The following is a 23,738-nucleotide window of genomic DNA, read 5'->3' as shown; positions in this document are numbered from 1 at the left end:
CACAATGTATGAAAGTCCAAGCATAACACTGCAAAGTCCTCTGCAGGTGGTACTCCTACTAGGGCTTGGTAATGGTTCACAATGAAATTAACGTGGACAACAGTGATAAGGTTTGGACATAATACTCAATATGGATAGGTCTAACTGTTCGTCACATAGCATGGAGATAACTCAAAGGTGACGCAGTACAGTAAGATGTTCTGCAATTTGTGCCATTGATCAGTGCCAACCAAAGAACACACACAAAAGAAATTCACGTGAAAAGGTACCATCCTAGCGACCATCACCATGCTGAGTGTATGAAAATGCAGACTCAAGTTAACGTTAGTCCAGCAAGTGCTGCCACTAATTTTGTCCAACATGCACCAGTGGGGCGCTACCAAAACAGCAATCATTTTTTTTGCGGGCATTGTCCCATATAAAAGTGTATTACTTTATAAAGAAAGACAGGATTAAAGTCCTGGGTTCGATTCCCGCTGGGGATGCTGTGGGTGCTGGGGGCATGTTCTCTCCTCCGCGTCATCAGTGCACATACCCTGGGTGGGGTTGGCAAAAGGGCCTTTCTGTGTGGAGTTTGCATGTTCTCCCTGTGTCCCCTAGGGGCCTAGGCCAAGGGTAGGTACCCTCACAAAAAACATGCAGCAATCCTGGTCTCTACACTGCCTCCCCCAGGCCAGCTGGGGCGCCTGATGGAGGAGAAAGGAACTGGTTGGAATAAAGTGTTCCTTCCACACGCTACGTCCAACCGGGGAAACTCCCCCCCTGTCTGGTGAAAAGAAGCGGCTTGGACTCCTAATGCATAGAAGGAAGCATGAGGTCAGTCCGTTGCTCTCCCCAGGTTGGCAGAGGGAGTGTAGCACCCAGGATTACATTAGATAATTGACACTGGGTGAAAAAATGGGTTGCAAAATCGTGGGATAAAAGAAAGAAAGACAGGATTACACTGAGCTCAGTGGATAACGACGTTGTAAGTGTATACTATTATTATATAGGATTAAAGTTCTGGACCCCAGGCAAAAGAAAATGCAATGCCTCATCTTTATGAGTCCAGTGAGAAAGCTACAAATGCACTTTTTTACTTCTTTTACTTGACAGTACAATTCTCCTGCTATGTCTCTAATCCAATAAACTTCAATTCAAAGGGACTTTGCTGGCATAGGAACTTACAGTATGTTTACATTGCCAAAGCAAGTGTGAATTAAAAACAATCAAAACTAATAAATGTGTATGTCAATGTAAAATATAGAAATGTGTAAACAAAGCTGTGGAACATTGCAGCTTTTTGTCCCCCCTAAAACATGATCAAGGTACGATTATACTAGGAGGAAGATTTTTTTCAAAAAGGTGTACAGAAAGTGTTAAAAATATGTTTTTATTTGTCCACACCCACCCGTTCATTAAGTATACCTGGTTTTCACCTTAGCACCACCTTAACTTCAACGTAACTCAACTTAACTTAAGCCTCTCCCACAGCTGTGTGTTGTATGATAATGAGGGAGGGGTTAGGGATATGATGTCACAAAAATTATATATTTTCAATTGGGCCTTTTGACAGCTTTCAGTAAGAAACCAAAAATACACAGGGAAGACATTTGAATATTCTAACCACACCTGGGGGTCCATTAGAGTAATGTTAACTCCATAGACACATACAAAACATTACGGCACTCCATCTTTAATGGTATAATGCTGTCAGTTTCTACGTACAGTGCAGTACAGACATTGCATGAAAACATATATTGATTGACAGTCTTTATAGTGGTTCTATTTCATTGGATGACCTTTTCCTGACACAACAGCTCACAAATCGTGCTGCTGTGTTTGCACATTACTGTACTTCATGCAGCGCATATGAGAGTGTTTTGTTTTCAAACTCTCTTTGGGTGTTTGCAATCTGAGGGAAGTATGTGTCTCTGATATCTTGCTACAGTTGACAGGTAGTTAGAAAATGCAGCTGCGTTTTCACCTCATCATGTGTGCAGCAGGAGGTGCACAGTCTGCCTTCTCTTGGCAGCCTTTCTGAGTGAAGAGGTAGTGTTGAGTCTGTATAATAGTCAAGGACCTCATTAGTTCAGTCACAGTGGCAGGTTCTGGCCAAATAGCATTCCAACTTACCAATAAAAAATACTTTTATTTTTTGTTTACTTATACATTTTTTTAGTCAAGGTTTAATTTGATTTAATGTGGTTTTACAGCCACCAGACAGCAACGTCTGGTGGCTGTAAAACCAAATTAAATCAATAACTTGTCTAGCATAACTGTTGTATGAATATAAATAAAAAATAACATGTGGTACAGCACAAGTGGAGATGAATGACTGGACATCGTTCTCCACAGTCATACACTACAGCCGGGATGCCAGGTCAGGAGGAATACGTGCAGGATTCAGGAATGCAATGAAATGGGAATATGCATTCCATATTCCAAAGAAAGAAAGAAAGAAAGAAAGAAAGAAAGAAAGAAAGAACAGAGGCCCCTCAACTGACCTCAGCAGGAACTACGCGACTAACTCTAACCCGTACCTGGCAATTGAATTTCCTCAAACTTGAACCTCAATTGGATTTGGGTTTGGACATGCAGTTTCAATTTATCGCACCTTGCTTTGTGAGGTGGAGGAAACCTTGAATGTTTTCTCACTGGCTGTCTTCTTCATGTACCCGGCCAGGCCCCTGGCTATCGCTAACATGATTGCCTCCTTGTCATTTGAGGACATGCAAACCGTTTAGGGTCCCGAGACAATCATAGTTGAAAAAATGCAAAGAATGAGAGAACCCAAGGAGAGTTTGTACAAACACAGCAGCAAGATGTGTGAGCTGCTGTGATAGAAGGATGTCTAATCATGGACTACTAATCATTGTGTGTATTCCTACACTGTCTGCACAGTGTTCTCTGTACATAGAAATACCGCTACTGTAAAACAGAGTAACTACTTTAGATTTGAAAAAACGCTGCTATTTGTGCACAATTTTAAATTCATTGGACAGATTTGCTGCCATTTGTCCCAATGGTTGTATACCAAGAGAATGAAGAATAATGAAATATTGCTGCCATTTGTTTCAAAGGTGTATCCCAAGCTAGCCATACGTCAATGTATACATAACTATTTCAGACAACAAATGCACAATTCCTATGGCTTTGTAAGATAGCTTTATCTAAATTGCAATGTAATATAAGCTACTATACTAATATACTATATAAGCTACTAATATAATTGCAACATAAGCTACTTCCGCGATTGTGTGTGTGTGTGTGTGTGTGACACACACACACACACACACACACACACACACACACACACACACACACACACACACACACACACACACACACACACACACACACACACACACACACACACACACACACACACACACACACACACACACACACACACACACACAATATGGCCCCATTTGAAAAAAGTTTGGACACCCATGTTCTAAACCTTTGATAAAACACTTTCAAAGCTACAGTATGATGAAATGAACCAGACCGCTGAGAGCTAAGTTGTTTCAAGCAGTGATGTACTGTAGGTGTCACACAACGGATATCGGTTGCAGTACATCGCACATACACACATGAACGTGTACACGCACACACACATGGGCCTGTACAGACGCACGCACGCGCACGCATGCACGTGTGCACGCGTGAACACACACACACACACACACACACACACACACACACACACACACACACACACACACACACACACACACACACACACACACACACACACACACACACACACACACACACACACACACACACACACACACACACACACACACACACACACCACCACATCACACCTAAATACTATGAACAACACACATCTGCACATAATGCACATGGGAGGATATTTCTAAAGAAAATAAACCAGTATGGCTCGTTAGCAAGATTGTTTTCCTTTGATGGGTGACATGTAGGTTGGGTCAGGGGGCAGAGGGCCCCTGGACACAATAAAGACCCCAGCGCATTAGCACAAGCTCACGCACGCACACGCACACACACACACACACACACACACACACACACACACACACACACACACACACACACACACACACACACACACACAGTGCATGTGCGACACTGGCGCACAAATAAGTATAACTCAGCTGTTGAAATGTCAAAAGAATGCTGAAGCAGCGAGTGCATTCTCGCCGCGGTCCGTTCGGCACTGCCGGTAAACTGCCGGTAAACTGCCTCAGCCTCAGCTGCCGAGAGAAGGGGTGGCATCTGCCGGGGAAACTGGGGGGATTATGACACTCGACTGCCACTCGCTTCCCCGGCAGTACGTTGGTCCGACATGCGTTGCATCGTGCTTGCGGTTAGGGTTAGGGTAAGGGTTTGTGGTAGAGTGTCAGACTGATGCCGCCGAGAAACACTGTCGCCTGCCTAGGTGTTCTGCAGCTGATGCCATGCGTTGCGTCGTGCTTGCGGTTAGGGTTAGGTTTAGGGTTTTCTGGTAGAGTGTCGGACTGATGCAGCCGAGAAACACTACCCCCTGCCGCAGGCGTTCCACAGCTGATGCTGTTGCCGGAAAATGCACTCGCTCTTTCTCAAAGAATGGTCAAATTTGCCATTATAAAATTCAGACAATGCTATGATTTTGATGTCCTCACAAGCATAGTAATACAAATGTGTGTGTGTGTGTGTGTGTGTGTGTGTGTGTGTGTGTGTGTGTGTGTGTGCCTGTGTGTGCGTGTGTGCGTGCGTGTGAAAGAGCATGGAGCAAATCAGATCGCTTACAGGCTGCAACTAAGCATGGTCCTATAGGGACATCTACTCCAATAATGTAGGCACAAGCTCTCTCGGATGCAGACGAGGTGAGGAGGTCAGGGAAACACTTTGGGGATTAACATGTACTCTTAAGCATTTGACTGTTCCAAATGGACCCGTACAGGTCTGTGACTCTGAGAGTTGTGGGGGGTCCTCCACATAGGGGACCACTGAACTAGAGGTCATCTCCCTCACTTCCTTCACTGACCTTAACCATGACAAAAACTAATTGTAACACTAGGCCGAGATCAGCATTCAGATAGCCTCGCCGTGATCCCCCAGAGGACTTGAACTTCAAGAATTTACACACTTCTATTCTACAGTGAAAGATTCAAGCACCACTTCCAGGGACCCCCAGGGGACCTAGAGAGGGTTCCAGTGGGTCCACAGATACATGATTGTGGTCGCAGAGACAACATGGTTTCAAATACCCCTACGGGGAGTACGGGCATTCCTATTTTGTGGAAAAGATTTGCCAAATTAATATAGCAACATTGATGAGAGAGCTGTCAAGTGAAGTCTATGAATCTATCTATGAAAATGTTTAACCATTTTATACAATATGTAGTGGGGAATGGGGATACCTCTCTCTCTCTCTCTCTCTCTCTCTCTCTCTCTCTCTCTCTCTCTCTCTCTCTCTCTCTCTCTATCGATCGATGAGGGAAAGAAAGAAATAAAGACATGGGCTCACTCCCTCCAATTAGGAAGTGTTCTTTGTGTTGTACATTCACACGTCTTCTATGACGTGAGACTTTCAGTTGTGTGTGTCCAGTCTTGGGGAAAAGAATGGGTGTAGCTGGATGAACAGCATACTAGTTAAGTGTTCCAATGAAATAGATTTACATGTACGGAGGTAGATGTGTATAGGCAGAAAGCAGCCAACTCTTGGAAATATGGCCTCTTGTACTCGTTGGATGATGGCGAATACCTTTGTATGCAAAAGGAACTAGGAACTCCACTAACTGAACGCCAGGTGCTGGGCTGAAGCAAACAATATAAAAGAAAGTAAGGTCCGCACACTGGACTGAGCTCCAAAAGCTTATGGTTTTATGTTCTCACCACAGGGAGCCTCACGGTTCTTCATCAGACAATGAACATCACAAACAAGAATACCTTTGTATGCCACATACTATGAAAAACATACCCAACGGCTCTTAAAGGCAGCACGAATGTTCGTTTTATACTTTTGTTTTGTAACCATCTCAGTCCTGTGGGTTACTAATCATCATAATAATCCTGAGAATGCTTTACGATAACATACAGCCAATCAGTGTGGATGCTGACTCTACCTATTAGGCTGCTCATTACAACTGCAGATCGCGTTCCGCTCCACTGCAGGTCTGCGAGCTGCCCTCAAAGCACAAGTCCAATATAAATATTATTGCCATAATCTAAACCCTCATATCAAGCAGCATCAACAGTAACTAAGTGAAAGTGGGCCTCTAACTGCCTTGTTAAAATGATCCCTTAGAAACATGCAATCTAATAGCTAAGCAGGAGTTTGGCTGTAAGATTTCTCCTTCTCTCTCTCTCTCTCTCTCTCTCTCTTCTCTATTCTCTCTCCTCTCTCTCTCTCTCTCTCTCTCTCTCTCCAAATGAACATGCATTCATCACGTTATGTGTGTGTGCGTGTGTGTGTGTGTGTGTGTGTGTGTGTGTGTGTGTGTGTGTGTGTGTGTGTGTGTGTGTGCGTGTGCGTGTGCGTGTGTGCGTGCTAGTAAGTCCTACCTCCCAGCACACTGAGTGTGATGGTTTCGGTGTGCTTGGCCAGCAGGTCTGCCTTGGCAATGGCGGCCAGTGAAAGGTAACTGGACATGTTCCTGCTCAGCTCTCTGTTCCCTCTCTGGAGGAACCGCACGGCCACCGGCACAGCCAGCACCATGACCGGAGGACGACTGTAGTTCTGGAGAGAGAGAGAGAGAGAGAGAGAGAGAGAGAGAGAGAGAGAGAGAGAGAGAGAGAGAGAGAGAGAGAGAGAGAGAGAGAGAGAAGAGAAAACACGCAGGCGGAAAGTTAAAGAAATGGTATACTGTAATAACTGTATACAACGAATCCTGTATACTTGAATGTTCAGCCAATGCTTGGCAAAGGCCCAGAGTTGTATGGGTTCACGTACAACAGGGACCACACAAACAATAGTGATTATGTGAAGCAGTGTTAGCAGGCAGACTCAAAGTAACGGAGAACAGATCAGCAATGCCACAAAGAATGTGTGTATAGGGGACAGAATCATCACCGTCACGCACGCACGCACACACGCACACACACACGCCAAAGTGTGTAAGGTACCCAGCAGTGAATTCAGATCTTTAACTATAAGGAAGAGAAGAAAAAAATAATTGCTTTAACTATATCCAGAAACCACAACCGCACAAACAATGGCCATTATGTAGACACAGTGATGCCAGACATAGCTGTAATACAGAACATAAGTTCCGAGTGGTTGTGTTAACAGACTGGCATAGACTGTGACCGGGGGATCTACTTGATGTAGATCCAGTCGTCTAAGCTTACTGTATGTCGCTCCCCCCTGCACTGTAAAGGGACAAGGGTGGGTGGTACGGAACAAGGGCCTGACTTCACAGTCCTTATAGATTGCATTGTGTGTTCAGTGGCATTGACTTGGCAAAGACAAGGGGGTTGCATGTTCCCAAATGTTTTTTTTTCCTTCCACACTCAGTACAATGTAAAGGTCTATTCAGATGGGGAGCACCTAGCACCATTTTCAATGAGAGGCTTGCGTTTATTTTGGATGTGCAGAGAAGTAAAAAAAAAATAGCTACGCTGCTAAGTATTTAACAGCTGATGAATATACTCTGTGATCACCAGGGCACTTGACACTATACCCGAGTGGAACAGATTTTGTGAAACACACCCATTCGCTGTTAAATGGTAAAATGGTAAATGGTGCATTTATATAGCGCCTTTATCCAAGGTGCTTTACATAGATTGTGCATTACATTCACACACACATTCACACACTGATGACAGGGGAAACCATGCAAGGCACCAACCAGCACATCGGGAGCAATTAGGGGTTCAGTGTCTTGCTCAAGGACACTTCGACACTAACTCTGGGGGAGCCCAGGTTCGAACTGGCAACCTTGCGGTTGCATCCGGCCACTCTACCCCTGAGCCACCACCGCCTGCTCTTTAGAGCTTGATCTGAAGGGGGATTATGGGAGAGAGCTTGGATGATGGAGCCTGTATGAGAATGACCGAGAGTTTGAATTCAAATGCACTAGCACCCTCAAGAGGACAGTATGGAAAGGCTGCTTTTAGAATATATTGCTGTTTGTCAGGGCTGCTGTCATTCATTGGTGTGGTTGACTACATTAATTATGTAAAAACATTGTTTTTCATTGATGCAACTTCCCACTTTGAGTTTGAGCACACTCATATACAGTACCCTACATGAGCATCCTGTTCACTTCCATTCTGTTGGACCAAGCATCCACCTGCAGGGTTTCGATGCAACGCTTTCAATGCATCTTGTGATACTGACAGTGGTCCGTGACGGTATTGCGTATGAGCCCCCAAATAATTTCCAAAACACGAAGAGTTTATGATAATATAGCATTAATATAAAATAATAATGTAAAATAAAATGTATAATGTTTATTTTAAAACCTTGAAAGAAATGTTATATCAATGGAACTATGCCACTATGCCTACGGTATAGCCTACTACAGCATGTACTGTATAAGAAAAATGCTATTTCACCCATCAAGACGGAACTTATGTGTCAATCAATTGATCAATCAATCGATCATTAAAATAAACATGCTCAGAAAATGCCCGCTGCCCACGCACCTCGCCACTCAAAACTGCAGCCGGACACGTTTGAGATTTTTAAACCCAGAAAAAGGTTGACCAAGACGGAATGACTGATGACTCGACAGGCATTTTGGATCAGTGATCCGACCGACCACTGCAGCGTACATCAAACCAACTACACTGCAGGAAACCGGCACTGCCCACAAACCCGTGACGCGGGAAAACTGATGCATCTGACGCCTCGCCATGCACCGACTACAACACTTCTGACGCAGATGTGTGACCGTAACATAAATCAGCTGTGAGAAGTGGCCTTCTTAATCCAAACATAAGGATCAAATGAGTACACACTCATGTGAAGTGAGGCAGGTTTGTTTTGCTACCACCACAGGCTCTTTATACACGTTTATTGCGTCCTTAAATGGCCGTGCGCAATCTCTAGGTAGAGCACAACCATGAGTTGTTGAACACATGGGTATTGTAATCATGGGGATGGCTAGGGCTGTGTAATTAACCATGAAATATAACAAAAGCGATGTTTAGAAAGATAATCGACTAGCTCATGTATAGGTTAAAACAATAAAAAGTATCCATCCATCTTCAACCGCTTATCCGTTGGCGGGTACAGCTCCACCAGAGTGTTCCAGACGTCCCTCTCCAGAGCAACATTAGTGACTTCCTCCTGGGGGATCCCGAGACGTTCCAAGGCCAGCTGACCGTGAACGTGTTTCCTCCAACTGCGCCTTGGCCTCCTCCCAGTGGGACGTGCCTCGAGAACCTCCCTATAGGGAGACGCCCGAGAGGAAGCGATTCTCCTCCGAGTCTCTCACGTGTGACTGAACTTCTCACCCTATCTCTAAGGGAGATGCCAGCCACTCGTCGAAGAAAACTCATTTTGGCCGCTTGTATTCGCAACCTTATTCTTTCGGTCATGACTCACACTTCATGACCATAGGTGAGAGTAGGAACGAAGATTGCTCGGTAGACAGAGAGCTTTGCCTTCTGGCTCAACTCTCTTTTCGTCACAACAGTGCGGTACAGCGACTGCAATAAGCCTATCTCACAGAATTTCCCCGCCCCCCTAAATATGCCCCCTTTCGGGGTTAGTGGTGATAGCGTGACGTCACTCCATAGACGCTCCATGTTAACAGAGGTAATTTAAGAAGTCTACAACTTTTGTTTTCTCAAGGTAAGGTTTGTTCTATCTGTTCGACCTGATTTACCATCTTGTTTGCTTCATAATAATATTGGTCTGTCACATTTTTACATTAGAAAATGTACTTAGATTCTCCAGAGAAAAAAACGTGTAAATGCTCATGTTAAAGTCACCACTATTTACCGGAAGTGGGCGTGAAAAACGGGCTGTGAGATAGGCCTATACCGCCCCTGCCGCTTCGATTCTCCGGCTGATCTCCTAAGTATATTTTGTATTTTTTATATTAAAACAACATGAAAATGCATAGATTTATAATTAGCGGAATCGATTTGTCTGATTAACCTCCCCTGTATTATACTTTGTTATATAATGGTGACATTTTGAGCTTATACTTAGAGAGTTGAGGTATAACATTTTGTTTGACATATAAACAGATAAATATTGTGAAAATAGCTGACCTACATGCTCACAACGCCTCGCAATGTGAGGGGTGAAGCAATAATTTAAATAATTCTCAATGATTTTAACCGTATTTACTAATTTATATTTAGTGTCAGTGTCAGTCTATTTTCTGGATGTTAGACATTTGTGATTTATTTTATCTAATCCACCTATAATCACAAGTCATCACAAAATGACATAAAATAGGGACCCCCAGGTCGAAAGTGCTTTGGCTGCAGCTTTAAAGTGCCATACCTCTATCCATCCACATGATGGCAGCACAGTACAGCTGATTTGGCACTGCATGCAGGTAACCTGAAGTGTTCTCTAACTCCCTGCTCTGCTTGCCTTTTCCACACACATGCAGGTAATTGCTCCATGTGGTGCAAAGGTATGAACTCTATGAATTGTTTGCAGTTCAGCTGGAACTAAAGATAATTATCCTTGTTGCACATTTACAAAACAGGTTGCATGAAAGGTTTCTGTCTTCCTATACAAACCCACCATGATAGATTCATCAGAAACACCCATCCTGGGTTCTGGTGACTCATACTCCTAATACATGAAGGGGGCGTGTTTTTTTTTTTTCAATTACATTTTCATTTATTTGTAATATTTTTGAGGGAAAAAGAAAAAAGATACAATACAATAAAACCATTAAATAAAATGAATGAAAAAAACACAGCTCCCTCGTGAATTAGGAGAGCAGTATGAGTCAGAGTCACCAGAACCAAGGACGAGCGTTTTCGATATCATGGTCAAAATGGAGTTTGGGAAATAGCCAATCTATACGTGTTGTGATACTATGCTGACTTCCTTGTAGATCTACTATTTCCGCAATTTTAAAAAAGTGTAGTTTTTAGAATCAGTCAGTAGCACTGTCTCCTCAAAGCTGAAAGTATCAGCACCCATACCCTATAGGTGGGGTTGGCGAAACCGAGTGGAGTTTGCATGTTCTCCCTGTGTCCCCTACGTACCCTCACATAAAACATGCAGTAATTCTGGTCTCTATACTGCCTCCCCTGGTCAGCCTGATGGAGGGGAAAGGAACTGGTTAGAATAACGTGTTCCTTCCACGTGCTACGTCCTAATGGGGAAACGTCCCCGTCACGTAATAAGACACAATTGGCACCGCGTTAACAATGGGTTACAAAATCGTGGGATAAGATTTTTGTATAATCAATTAAATCGATTAGTTAGATGAACTACTACACCCCTAACAGTATGTACTGTAAGCGTGTTAGTGTGATGTTGTGCTTCACGTGCATACCTGCAGTATGCAGCTGGTGATGTCAGAGGCTATCTTGGCGTGTGGAGTGTCTTCGGCACATTCTCCCTGTGGGGTGAGGTTATGTTCCAGACATGACTCCCACAGAGCCACCAGTGACGCGCTGTGACGCTCGATGGAGCCCGTCTCCCTGATCGCCGTCGTGATGCGCGTTATGCAAATCTCCACCACCGCCTGGTCATTGTCGTTGGTCAGATAGTCCTGTCAAGACAGCCAATCCGTGGAAAGCACAATATTTGATTGATTGGTGTTTTATTTATTTATTCACAAACATGGACATAGATAATTTACCTCTGTCAAAAGGAAAAACACCAAAGCGCTTTGAGAGCTTCTTCCCATTCTGGTCCTATGAATGCAAATGTGTACTGTATGTAAACAGAGTGCATGGTGTTGGGCGGGAGGTAGCAGGGGAATACAGAAACACACATCAATAATAAATACATTGAACCCAATCGAACCCTCAATTAAAGATAAGCTGAAGATGTATGAATATGTTTTTTTGAATGAAGATGTCAGTAATAGAAATAACTATTAATGAGTATTTAATGAGGTGTAACATTTTGAAATATGTGCATCTGTATGAGCACATGTTGCACTATTGCATACCTTTGCTCATGTACTATACTCAATACTCATCGTCGTCGTCGTCATCGTCATCATCAGTACATTTGCACACATACAGTACACATTTTATGTTGTAGACTCGAGTCCCAGAGGAAAGAAAGAGAAATGGGGGAAATGCACTGGTTCCCAAACAATGGGTCGGGAAATTTTATGGGTCCCTTTATTTTTTTGTTTCCTACATTTCGTTTTTAATTATTATTATTTCAAAACATTAAAAAAAGGAAACACTACCAAAACCCAAAAAAAAAAGCTAAAGTTTTCATGAATTAAAAACCAATTCAATTTTTCTCCCAGTAATTTCATGAATAAAAGAAAAATCTCAGAAATACCATAAAGGGTTGAAAATAGCCGATCTACAAGCTCACAATGCGGCACAAACGAGTCGACACATTGTGAGCTCATAGATTTGGTATTGTCACTAGTTTGGGAAAACATCTAATTTCTCTTTTGGGTCACAGGCTAAAAGAATGGGGAACCACTGGCCTAACGCATATCAAGCAATGGTCTTTAAAGTTGAAAAGGTTGCAAATCACTCAGTAACTCATGCACACCGGAGAGCAGGAGATGGTCTTTATCTGATCCAAGGCCTGAGACAGACAGTCCTCTATCTCTGTGTCTCCCAGAGAGAACAGATCCCCCGCTCTGGACAGATCCCTCTGACTCAACACCTGACTGAACAGCTGATGCATGATGCTGGGCCTCCACAATGAATGCACTGCACACCAGCTGAAAGGAACAAACATGGTTTTCACACTTTTAGAGCACATCCATGGTCATAATGGAGAACATAGTTGCCCATGAAAAAAGAAATAATTTAAATGTTCACGTGTTATCAAACGTCTACGACCTATAAAGGTATACAAGAATAAAATTAAAGTGGTCCAAATATCATTTGAAACCTATTTTGGTCCCTTATCAGCTCAATAAAGGGACACGTATTTTAGTTTCCAAATAAGAGACGATTCTAAATTTCAAGGATGGTTGCCAACCCTAATTGGATGATGACACTCTTTGTCTTCAAAATCCAGTTACCATTCAAAGTTCAACTTACTGGATTTAATAATGTCAGATCAGGGTACGCTTGGACGTCAACACAACATGCTGAATCATGGAGGTCAGTAGTTCTGGCCAGCTTTGGTCCACATTTACTCTGGGTCTGTTGCCATGGAGACAAGACATGTTCTGTAGTCCTTCAAGACCTTGAACAAGTGAAGGAGAGAGAGAGAGAGAGAGAGAGAGAGAGAGAGAGAGAGAGAGAGATGGAAGGGGAACAATAGCAACATTGGCTGGTAAATTTTTTTCCCACTTATGGTAATCTGACTCGTGTTCCTATTTTGGGCATGTCGTTATCGGCAAATTTTCAGCAGCAAGTTTTGTACCAACATGGAATAATATAATAATAATAATAAATCTTTATTTCTATAGCACCTTTCAAAACAACGTTACAAAGACGTTAGACGTTAGACAATAGACCAGGTAATGTTTTTAACCACCAGGCAAAGGGCCGGTGTGTGTGTGTGTGTGTGTGTGTGTGTGTGTGTGTGTGTGTGTGTGTGTGTGTGTGTGTGTGTGTGTGTGTGTGTGTGTGTGTGTGTGTGTGTGTGTGTGTGTGTGTGTGTGTCATTGGCCTCTATAGAGAGTGCACATACAAAGTTGTACACAGATTGGTAAGTAAAAACAGGAATTGGCTGGCCTATATTGGCTGATTTGAAAAATATTAAGTGGCATTTCGTCCTCTGCCTAGTGGGAATGTGCATGTATCATTTCACAGAACTCCCACACTGTAAACCATCCAATCCTGCAAGCTTTGTAAGGCAATCTTAGCCAATCGGGATGGAATATGGGAAATGGGACAGACTTGATCACATGACTATAGAGTTCTGGATCATTTGGGGCAGAGGTTCATCGTTGGCACCCAGGGAGTGTGTGTGCAAAGTTTGGCATCAACCAGGTTAACGGTGCCGGAGATTAGCTGGTAACGGACTGACGGACACACGGACAGACACACACACACATGGACGGACACACGGACGGAGGGCAAAACATACTCTCCATGCCTTCAACCTGGTGGAGACAAAAATGGAAGTGATGCAAGATATGCAAGTGATGCTCAAACACTGAGACTCAGTACCGCCGCTAGGCACACGCACAATACACACTGTGCGTAGGGCAACCGTTGCCGAGGGCAACACGATGAGCATGAGCCCCTATGGTTGTTTGCATGCGTCCCTCCTGCAACTTGCGTGTCTCCATGGTGCCCTGCTCAGACCTGAAGCGGCCCCTCCCTTTCTGGTAGCAACCATGTGTTTTGAAAGTTTATCCTCGGACCCCGCCTCAACACCGGTTACAAGAGAAAGAAACTAGAAAAAGTGCCCCTCGGGCCTCGGTGCACAGGTCTCCACCAGGGCAGGTCAGGTTGTGGCCTCCTGGTGACGCTATAATAGGCCAATGTGAAAAGGGTGCCATTTGTTCTTATGCCTTATATGGCAATTGGATGATTTGAGGCATTTTGTTCCAAAAATGTGTTTTGCAAAAAACACCTGTTGGTGGCGCTATAACAGGCCAATGTGAAAAGGGTGGGTTAGAGTTCTCAATAGGCCCGAAAATGAAGGCCCGGCCCTATATACCTGGGCCCTCATCAAACCCTGTACACTCAAGAGAATGTCCCCGCTACCACCCTTAGATCTCCATATATGGAGCTGACCTGTTCTGACATTCTATATGTTGATCTGACCTCATCAAACCCTGTACAGTACATAATTCATTCCATGTTGATCTGACCCCCCATGCCAAAGCGCCAGCGCTCGCCCAGCAGTCTGCCGTCAACGAGGCGGATGCGTGCACCGGGTCGCTTCTCGCCCTTAGGCGTCTTACTGGTAATTTTTTGTAATACTAACATCACGACTAATGGGGAAGTAGACGATCTACATGAAACACGTCGCAACGCGATGAGTTGATCCGTTGTTGTCCAATGTGCATGCATGCACCAGGGGTGTGGCTCAGTTAACAGATTATATTTTCAAAACTGATCTGCAGGTTCACCTGAACAAACAGGGAAAAACAGGTCACAGAGTCAGTTTGTTGATCTTTCTCTCTTCCTCGTAGCATCTGAAGAAAGACGTCACCCACCTAGGCAGATTTTCCACCTTGTGGCGAAAGGTGGGATAGGTCTGTTCCTAAATTATAAATTCCCTGCTAATTTCAAGACACAACAAGAAACACAAATAATAAAACAAAAAATGTGACTATACATTTGTGTATGTCACACGCTCCCTGACGCCTATAGCCTGTTTAACTTACACTTCTTTGTGTGCATGTATATGCTAATCAATTTTTTTATATTGTGGTTTAATATTGTGGTGGTTTCTAAGTAGCCTATGTATATCCCAGGGGGCTAGACATTGGTGATCTTGAGGGTTAGATATCAGGAAAACAAACAAGCAAACAAACAAAAAGAATGGCTCAGTGCGTGCCCGTGTGTGGGTGGGCAAAAGATAGTTGTCAGTAGGGCAACAAAATGGCCAGCAACGGCCCTGCTGACACTCAAAATGCCAAATATTAAGATATTCACTTCCTGGCTCCCACCTTTACATTCATTCTCTCCTCCTCCTCTGTCCCTATTTCTATACTGAGGTTGGGATAAGTTAATGTGTGATATAAGTAAATATCTTCTTTGCTAATATGTTACATATCTTCTACACATTTTACACTCACTCTTCTCTCTCATTCACACAGACGCACAACAAGACTCTTTTGCAGCCTATGGTGTAAATTCCTAAGTGTTCATTCAACTCTAAAAGTGTACAAAAGTAACCATTTGTGTAACTGCTTTGCTTCTGTGTCTCACACACACACACACACACACACACACACACACACACACACACACACACACACACACACACACACACACACACACACACACACACACACACACACACACACACACACACACACACACACACACACACACACACACACACACACACACACACACACGCACACGCACAGCTATCAAAACTAGCAAGGTGTCAGTCTTCAATTAAAACATTTGAGAGATTAATTTCCAGTTCAATGGTGATTCAGTGACATTCCAACAACATGGTTGGTTGGACATTCAGGCGGTTAAGCAGGTTCAGGTGACACCATGTGCTAATGACATACAGTAGGTCATAGGTGTAGGTGCCAATCCCACTTATAAACCTGTGTAGCTGACATAAAAGATGAAAGATAATATTATGATTCATCCTTGTCATTTTTGTGGCATGGCTCTGCTCTGCAAGAGTCTAGCCGTCTATGACAGTGTGCCCAGAGCTAATCTCGCAAACTGCTGAACCAAAGAGCAACACATTATGTGCGCATGCTGCTATAGGTCACATAAGTGCTAACTTTATATGTATTTATTTTAATAAAAAAAAAAAAAAGGTCAAATAGGAATTTTATTCAAATCAAAAATGTATTTATTTTTTAATTTAGAATTAGAAAATATCGGTCGAATAATGGTGTGAGATTGCACTGGGATGGCCTTCAGCCACCCTACAGAAAGAAGAGTTGTGGTACAGTAATACAGTGCAGACGTGTGGGAAATCCAATTTAGCATGTTAATCATTTACCCGACATCGTTGACATCCTGACTCCCTCTATTAGACATTTAAACGTTTACATCAGTGGTAACCAACCTTTTCAAGCCCAAGAGCCCATTTTATTCCCAATTGTAAGCCATGATCTAGCACTAAAGTTTGTTTAAAAAAACTTGTTTTTTTGCGATTTCTGACAGGCTCAATGCATGTGCACACATCTATAGTCTATAGTTTAAGAATAAATAACTGATAGTTATATAATTAATGCCTAAATATTAAGACAAATGTATTAGAAATATACATATTATTATTATTATCTTATTTGTTGAGTTTTTTTAATAAAACAAAACGCAAAAGACATGAAATGAATTGCTTATATAGCACAATATTTAGTTTCTCAGTTCGATGAATATTCACATTTACAGATGTTCAAATGACAAATGCATACAGTACATGACCATATATTTGAACAGTTATGGTGACTGATACAATACTCTCAGTGTCAGCCCACCTTTAATGAGACTGCTGTGACTGCACATTATCTGCAAGCGTTTTGAAATCTGGTTCATAGTTAGTGATTGCCAGTCTGAGGCTGTCATTAAGATGTGAGTCAGTCATACGAGTTCTAAACTTGGATTTTATTATTTTCATTTGTAAAAAGGCCATTTCACATAAGTAAGTGGAGCCAAAGTAGGCATTTGAGTGCACAAGACACAATCAGGGGATACTTCTCTCTGCTCACAAGTGAACAAAAAAGTCCTGCTTTCTAGCTCTGTCCTCCAGTGGATAGTCAGTTACTAGTTCAGAAATCTCCATTTCATCCCGTCTGTTGTCATTGATAGGATTTTATGAAGAGGAATCTTGTCCTCATGCACGCAATCCTTGAATGCATTGTACACCTCCTCACCCCGGGTCCTTTTTTTCAACAGAATAAGGGCGAGAAAGTCCTCTTTGGTGGTAAAATCAGGGAAAAACACAATTAGCTGGGCGGTGTCCGTGACATATCAGTGGACTCGTCAAACTGAAGTGAAAAGTATTCAAGTCTTTGAATACGTTTGTATCAATGCTTTAAATTCCTCCTTGTTTTTATGGTTAGAAAACAAGCAGTCCACCATGACATTCAGCAATTCTTTAACCATGTCCCTGTCCGTAAATGGTTCCTTGCGCTGAGCCAAAACATGGCTAAGTCGGAAGGATGCATGCTCCCAATTCCTGGTGGAAATGATTATTGATGATTATGAGTTCTTTCCGCCAGATCTTCCATAGTCAGAGTAGAGTAGTCACTGCATGCTTGCCTGTGTAGGTATAGTAGTGCGTGAGAGGCTGTTTAGCTCTGTGGGTTTTTATACTGTTCTGTTCTGATATGCATGACTATTATGCACAAGTTGTGCATAATAGTCAAACAAACGAACTCCGCAGTTGATGGCCCATCACATGTCTGGGGCCATCACTGCGAGCTATTCTAAATGCACGTTCTGTGTATTGGTAGTGATGGACTGGCTGCCTGTCAGTCTGACACCCGCTCACTCCGGGATCTACTTGGATGGCTCGTGCGAGCTACTGGTAGCTCGCGAAGCCCTGGTTGGTTACCCCTGGTTTACATCATGTGTGAGGCATGTGTACTGTGACAAAATAATGTCCTTTTTCCCCTCACTGTATAAGTTACTGCCCTTTGTGGTTTGACCTGACAACCTGTTGTCAGGTCTGTTGCTATATCTGTTTATTCTCCTTATGTCTAACTTTACATTCTCATACCAGCTGAATTATGCTATGTGTATATAAATTGATATGCCTCTCTTCTACGTGTTTCCTTTTATGTAGTGTTTGATTTTTGTTCTCCATGCTCTTCCTACCCCCCATCCCCCTTTTTTCTCTTTCTGAAAAAAACCCCAAAAATATGATGGAGCTTCCACAAAAACAAATTTCAACCTAATTCTGAAAAACATTTTTTACATTTTCCAGAAAAACAAGTCAAAGGAACAAAAACGATGTCTCCACAGTAGCGATATATTGTTCAGTTGCTACTCCTAACATCAGCTGAAATAAGGGGTACAGGGAGAGTGAAGTGCTAGGGGGTGAGGTGGAGTCTGAAGAGCTGAGTCTTCAGATTCGGTGGTGAGTCTGCAGTTCTGACTGCAATTGGGAGTTTATTCCACAGTTTTGGAGACAGGGAGAATATTGCTAACCTCTGCTGCCCCATCTGGCGGAGTCAGGTTAGAATATTGCCGCTGTCGGGCAGAAACCTACTTGATCGCCCTACTTGATCATAGTACGTAGCTTAACACAAACACAACAAAAGTAGCAGATCTGTAAGCTAAAAACACGCCCTAAGCTTGTCGATTGTTATTTTTTAATTTGAATCCTGAAAAGTAACAGTTTTGGAATTTCCACCCGACAGAGACGATATTCTAAGTATAAGCAGTATGGTATGAACAGGCTACAGCCTGCCTACATTTGGTACCGAGTCCGTCTTCCTTCCCTGCGTGAAATCAGGCACCGGGCTCTTTTAAAGCTGGTGGAGAAAGGAAGCACAACACACACACCCAAAGCCAGACATAACCATGACAACCACATCGCCAGGATACAGCATCAGGAATTCCAATTGGTCCAAGCCAGCTATCGAAGACCTAAACAACAATACAGCCATAAACAAAGACCAGACAGCTTTATCTGTCTGTTGCATGCACGCACACACCTACACGCGCACACGGCACACGCACACGCTATCCTTATCTCTGTGTAACAAAAGCAGACATGGTCTGAGCTCTCAGCTGTGTGCATATTTTTGTGTGTTCCTGGAGCACACACAAAGTGTGTGGTGACAGTGGTGTTGTTGGTTATTTCTGCCGACATGCTCATTACATGGATGTGATGTGGGGAAAGAAGGAGAGACAGGTAATGGAATGAGGGAATGATAGAAAGAGGAAAGAGGGACTGGAACAGACTGGGAGAAATGAAGACAGAGATGAAGGGGAGAGATATGAAGAGAGAGACAGATACCGGTAAATTGGAGAGAGAGAGAGGGGGAGAGAGAGAGAGAGAGAGAGAGAGAGAGAGAGAGAGAGAGAGGGAGAGTGTGAGTGAGTGCTGGATAATGTTTCAGTGTCCTGAATTCCCAGTGTAACGTGTAGACCCCTAACAAACTGAGCTTCCATTATTACACCTGAATGACTCGCACATGCACACGCACACGCACACACACACACACACACACACACGTCTGCTGCACCCATGTGTGTGTGTGTGTGTGTGTGTGTGTGTGTGTGTGTGTGTGTGTGTGTGTGTGTGTGTGTGTGTGTGTGTGTGTGTGTGTGTGTGTGTGTGTGCATGCGTGTGCGTGTGTGTGTGCGCATGCATGTGCTGTGCATGCATTTGCACGTGTATGTGTCTGTGTGCACGAGAGAGAAAGAATGTGTGCATGTGCGATTGTGCGTACATGTGTGTAAAAGCAGTGAAAAACAGGCCTGAGGAATTCAGGTCTTAAACAATCTGCTAGTTACTATTAATCACCCAGCGTTGGCTCAGCAAGCTCAGGAATGCAGCCCTTAAACACACACACACACACACACACACACACACACACACACATACACACACACACACATGCGCGCGCGCGCGCAGGAAAACACAACACGGAACAACAACAAAAGACACACAGTGATCCAAGAGGCAGACAGAAACAGAACATCATAAGGGCCAGTGACTTGCTCCCATACACTGCAAAGTGTAATGACACTGTCAGAGTGACATGAGCACTGAGCTGGTGAGTGGGGCACTGGGTGAGGGGTTACAGGGGGGCATGCTGGGGGTCTCGTTAGGCGCGTTAGGGTGTCTGTGAGGACAACGTGATGACTGGGTCTCTAATAGTGCAGTGGTTTTTGAAAATGGGGACTGCCAGGGGGGTGCAAGTTGGAGCGGAGAGGAACATGAAAAAGAATGAAAGGGGGGGAAGCACTGCACACTAAATGGAACGGAGCCATAATTAGTTTAATCGGTAACTGTAGTTAGGACAGGTGCCTGGAAGTAAGAAGAGTTATTCTGTGTGCATAGAGCCCAGAAAAGGTTAGACATAGTTTGACTTTGTGTCTCAGATGAACAGAATTGGCCTTGTAATAAGCTTGTTCCAAACTGAGACAGCCCAACATATGAATGTTCGTATTCTTATACGACATGATGGAAAGGTAGCACGACAAACAATGACTTATAACACTAGACATTGTTCCTATTTTAGAGATATTGAATTTACCTCCAAACTTGATACATAGCACTGAGGAAATTGATTTTTCAATTACATAAAAAATACATAATTAATAATAATAATAATTATTAATAATAATAATAAACAAGACAGTGACCAGCTCAATTGGAGTCATTTGTTATTGTGAAGATTTTGACCAATGACCTTTGCTAGGTTTAGTAATAGTATTAGTATTTTGATGTTACCTAATTTCCCTCCCTAGTGCTGCCCTTATGGACGGCCACAGTGCTATAGGAACATGGATGCGTTTAGTTCACAGGAAAGGTAATTATTTTTTCTCTGCAACAGAAAACAAATCCATTGTCCATTTGTTATAATTGTTACTCTTAATGCAAAAGTGCAGTAGTGTAATGAGCAATATAACTACTTTTTTCAGGGAGTAATAAAAGCAACTTCCTCAACACTGCTGATTGATCGGCTGTTGTATAACCCCTAGGGACGATATAACATAAGTTTATCACACTAGTGTTCCTTTTATAGCTCTCCTTACCCATGGGAAATAAAGGCTTGGTACTGTATGTGATCAACAGCACTGAGACATCAACATACTGTAAATGGAAAATGTTGCATTTATAGCCCAAAGCGCTGCACCACGCTAGTTTTGCTGATGTAATTAGTGATCATACAATAGTAGTTGTTGTACATGACCAGTGGAAGAATAAAACGCTGGCTTGTTAGCAGGCTAACTGAAGACAGTTAGGGGGGGGGGGGGGGGGGGGGGGGTTCCGTCCCATCAACTCCCCCTTTCGTTCCATAATCAAGACAGAGAGAAAGGGATCAAGAGTGAACACTGGCCCTTTTGTATGACTTAAAAGACAGACCCCCCCCCTTCTGCGTACACACACACACACACACACGCACACACACACGCACGCACGCACGCACGCACGCACGCGCACGCACACACACGCACACGCACACTTATCCTCTCCCTCTCAGTGTAATGTGCACCTGCTTGGCCTACCAGGCGACAACAGACACACACACACACACACACGCTATCAAACTGAAGGCAGTTAGGTATTGGGAATATTACCGTATATGTAATGTATACCATTGCCTATGCCTAAACCATTCTGCCTCTTTCTGAATATCTCTCTCTCACAGTCGCACACGCACACGCACACACACACACACACACACACACACACACACACACACACACACACACACACACACACACACACACACACACACACACACACACACACACACACACAAGATAGCCCTCATTTATGCACATAATTGTAGTGTGGCTTTGTGAAGTCGGAGAAAGAGAGTTGGGGGGTTTGGAGAGAAGCAACGAAAGTAGTTCTTCTATCCCAAGGGTGGTTTTTAAGAAGCATTTGAATCCTCAATTCACTCTAAGCCCTTGATAAATAGCCCCTTCATAGCCAAATCTTTACAGAGAGACAGACATATCTCTGTCCTCTGGGCTTCCATTAAATTAGACTGTTTAGAGTTAGACCATGGGTTCTCAACGTTTTTGGCCGGGGACCCCCGGAAATGCTTTGGCAATGTCTCGGGACCCCCGCCCCGCCCCCTCCCGACCCCAATATAAATTGATTGCTACAATAACCTTAATAATAGAGACAATACACCATAAATAAATACTGAAACCAGATATAATCATTAGGGAAGGTGTATGCATGTACTATGTGTACTATATGTAAACTCTTCATTTCCATTTCCAGCCATTCAGTTGCAAAGACTAGTTATGGTCCAATGTGGAACACCATTGATTGATTCTTGATTGACTATTAAAATAAATGTGTTCTGGAAATGTACGCTGCCCGGCTGCCGTGTTAAGTGGTCAGATGGGTGGGCCCTGATCCAGAAAAGGTTGAGAACCACAGGTTTAGACATAGTTTGACTTTGTAACATATGAATGTTGGGCTGATGGAAAGGTAGCACGACAAACAATGACTTAAAACACTAGACATTGTTCCTATTTTAGAGATATTGAATTTACCTCCAAACTTGATACATAGCATTGAGGAAATTGATTTTTCAATTACATAAAAAATACATAATTATTATTATTAATAATAATAATAATAATAATAATAATAATAATAATAATAATAATAATAATAATAATAATAATAATAATAATAATAATAATAATAAAGTAAAGGTGGTAATGTTTTGATTATTGCTGATAAAATTCATGGATACTTCATTTTGAAATATACAATTTAAAAAGTAGCACTCATTGGCTGAATAACACGGCATATGCATCATTCTCATTTTAGAACCAATATTTCATGGCACTTCCTGCCTGCAGTCTTATCTGTTCTGAGAACTGAGTTCTATTGAGACAGTACTGGGAGTAACCTTTTGATTAGGTCATAATTTCAAGTACTGCTCCATATTTTAGAAGAACGGTTTGATTTGTGCAGGTGCTCGTAATGTTAAAAAACGTTTTCTGTGATGGGACATTCATCCATTTCTTCCACAACACTAAGCCTTTCCAATCCATTATCTTGTTCTGGCCAACAAGGCTGGAAAATATTAATTAATTTACAGTGAAAGACAGTGAAACCAGCTCAATTGTAGTCAGTTGTGGTTGGATTGTTTGTTAATTCTACAAGCCACAGTACCGCAGTACTTGTGTGAAATCTATGAACAATCAGTTGTACAACCCATCTCAGGTGATAGAAAATAGAGAGAACTGGTAATGTATTCATTTATTTATCCATTTTGCTTAATAAATGGGTGCATTTTCACATGCACCCAGGTGGTACTGCCAACATTTAGCTTCCTGAGCTTCCTGTGTCCTGATCTTTCACGAAAAAGACTCCCTATTTTGTGACCCAAAAACAG

At 42.9% G+C, this 23,738-nt stretch overlaps 1 protein-coding gene across 1 annotated transcript in view; it reads right to left on the bottom strand.

The window, feature by feature from the left end:
* The window catches only part of veph1 (ventricular zone expressed PH domain-containing 1), a 143,889-nt gene that overhangs the window by 116,998 nt on the left and 3,153 nt on the right, over window positions 1–23,738 (bottom strand). The window contains exons 2-5 of the mRNA XM_079513815.1: window positions 13,126–13,273; window positions 12,626–12,800; window positions 11,433–11,651; window positions 6,517–6,691 (exon numbers count right to left, since the gene is read on the bottom strand). Coding sequence (XP_079369941.1) covers window positions 6,517–6,691; window positions 11,433–11,651; window positions 12,626–12,763 — 532 coding nt within the window. The 5' untranslated portion in view covers window positions 12,764–12,800; window positions 13,126–13,273. The remainder of the gene's footprint in view (window positions 1–6,516; window positions 6,692–11,432; window positions 11,652–12,625; window positions 12,801–13,125; window positions 13,274–23,738) is intronic.

The sequence above is a fragment of the Electrona antarctica genome (assembly GCF_951216825.1).
Source record: "Electrona antarctica genome assembly, chromosome: 11".
Lineage (NCBI taxonomy): Eukaryota > Metazoa > Chordata > Actinopteri > Myctophiformes > Myctophidae > Electrona > Electrona antarctica.
The sequence above is the reverse complement of the archived record's forward strand: the minus strand, read 5'-3'. Positions and strand labels throughout refer to the sequence as shown.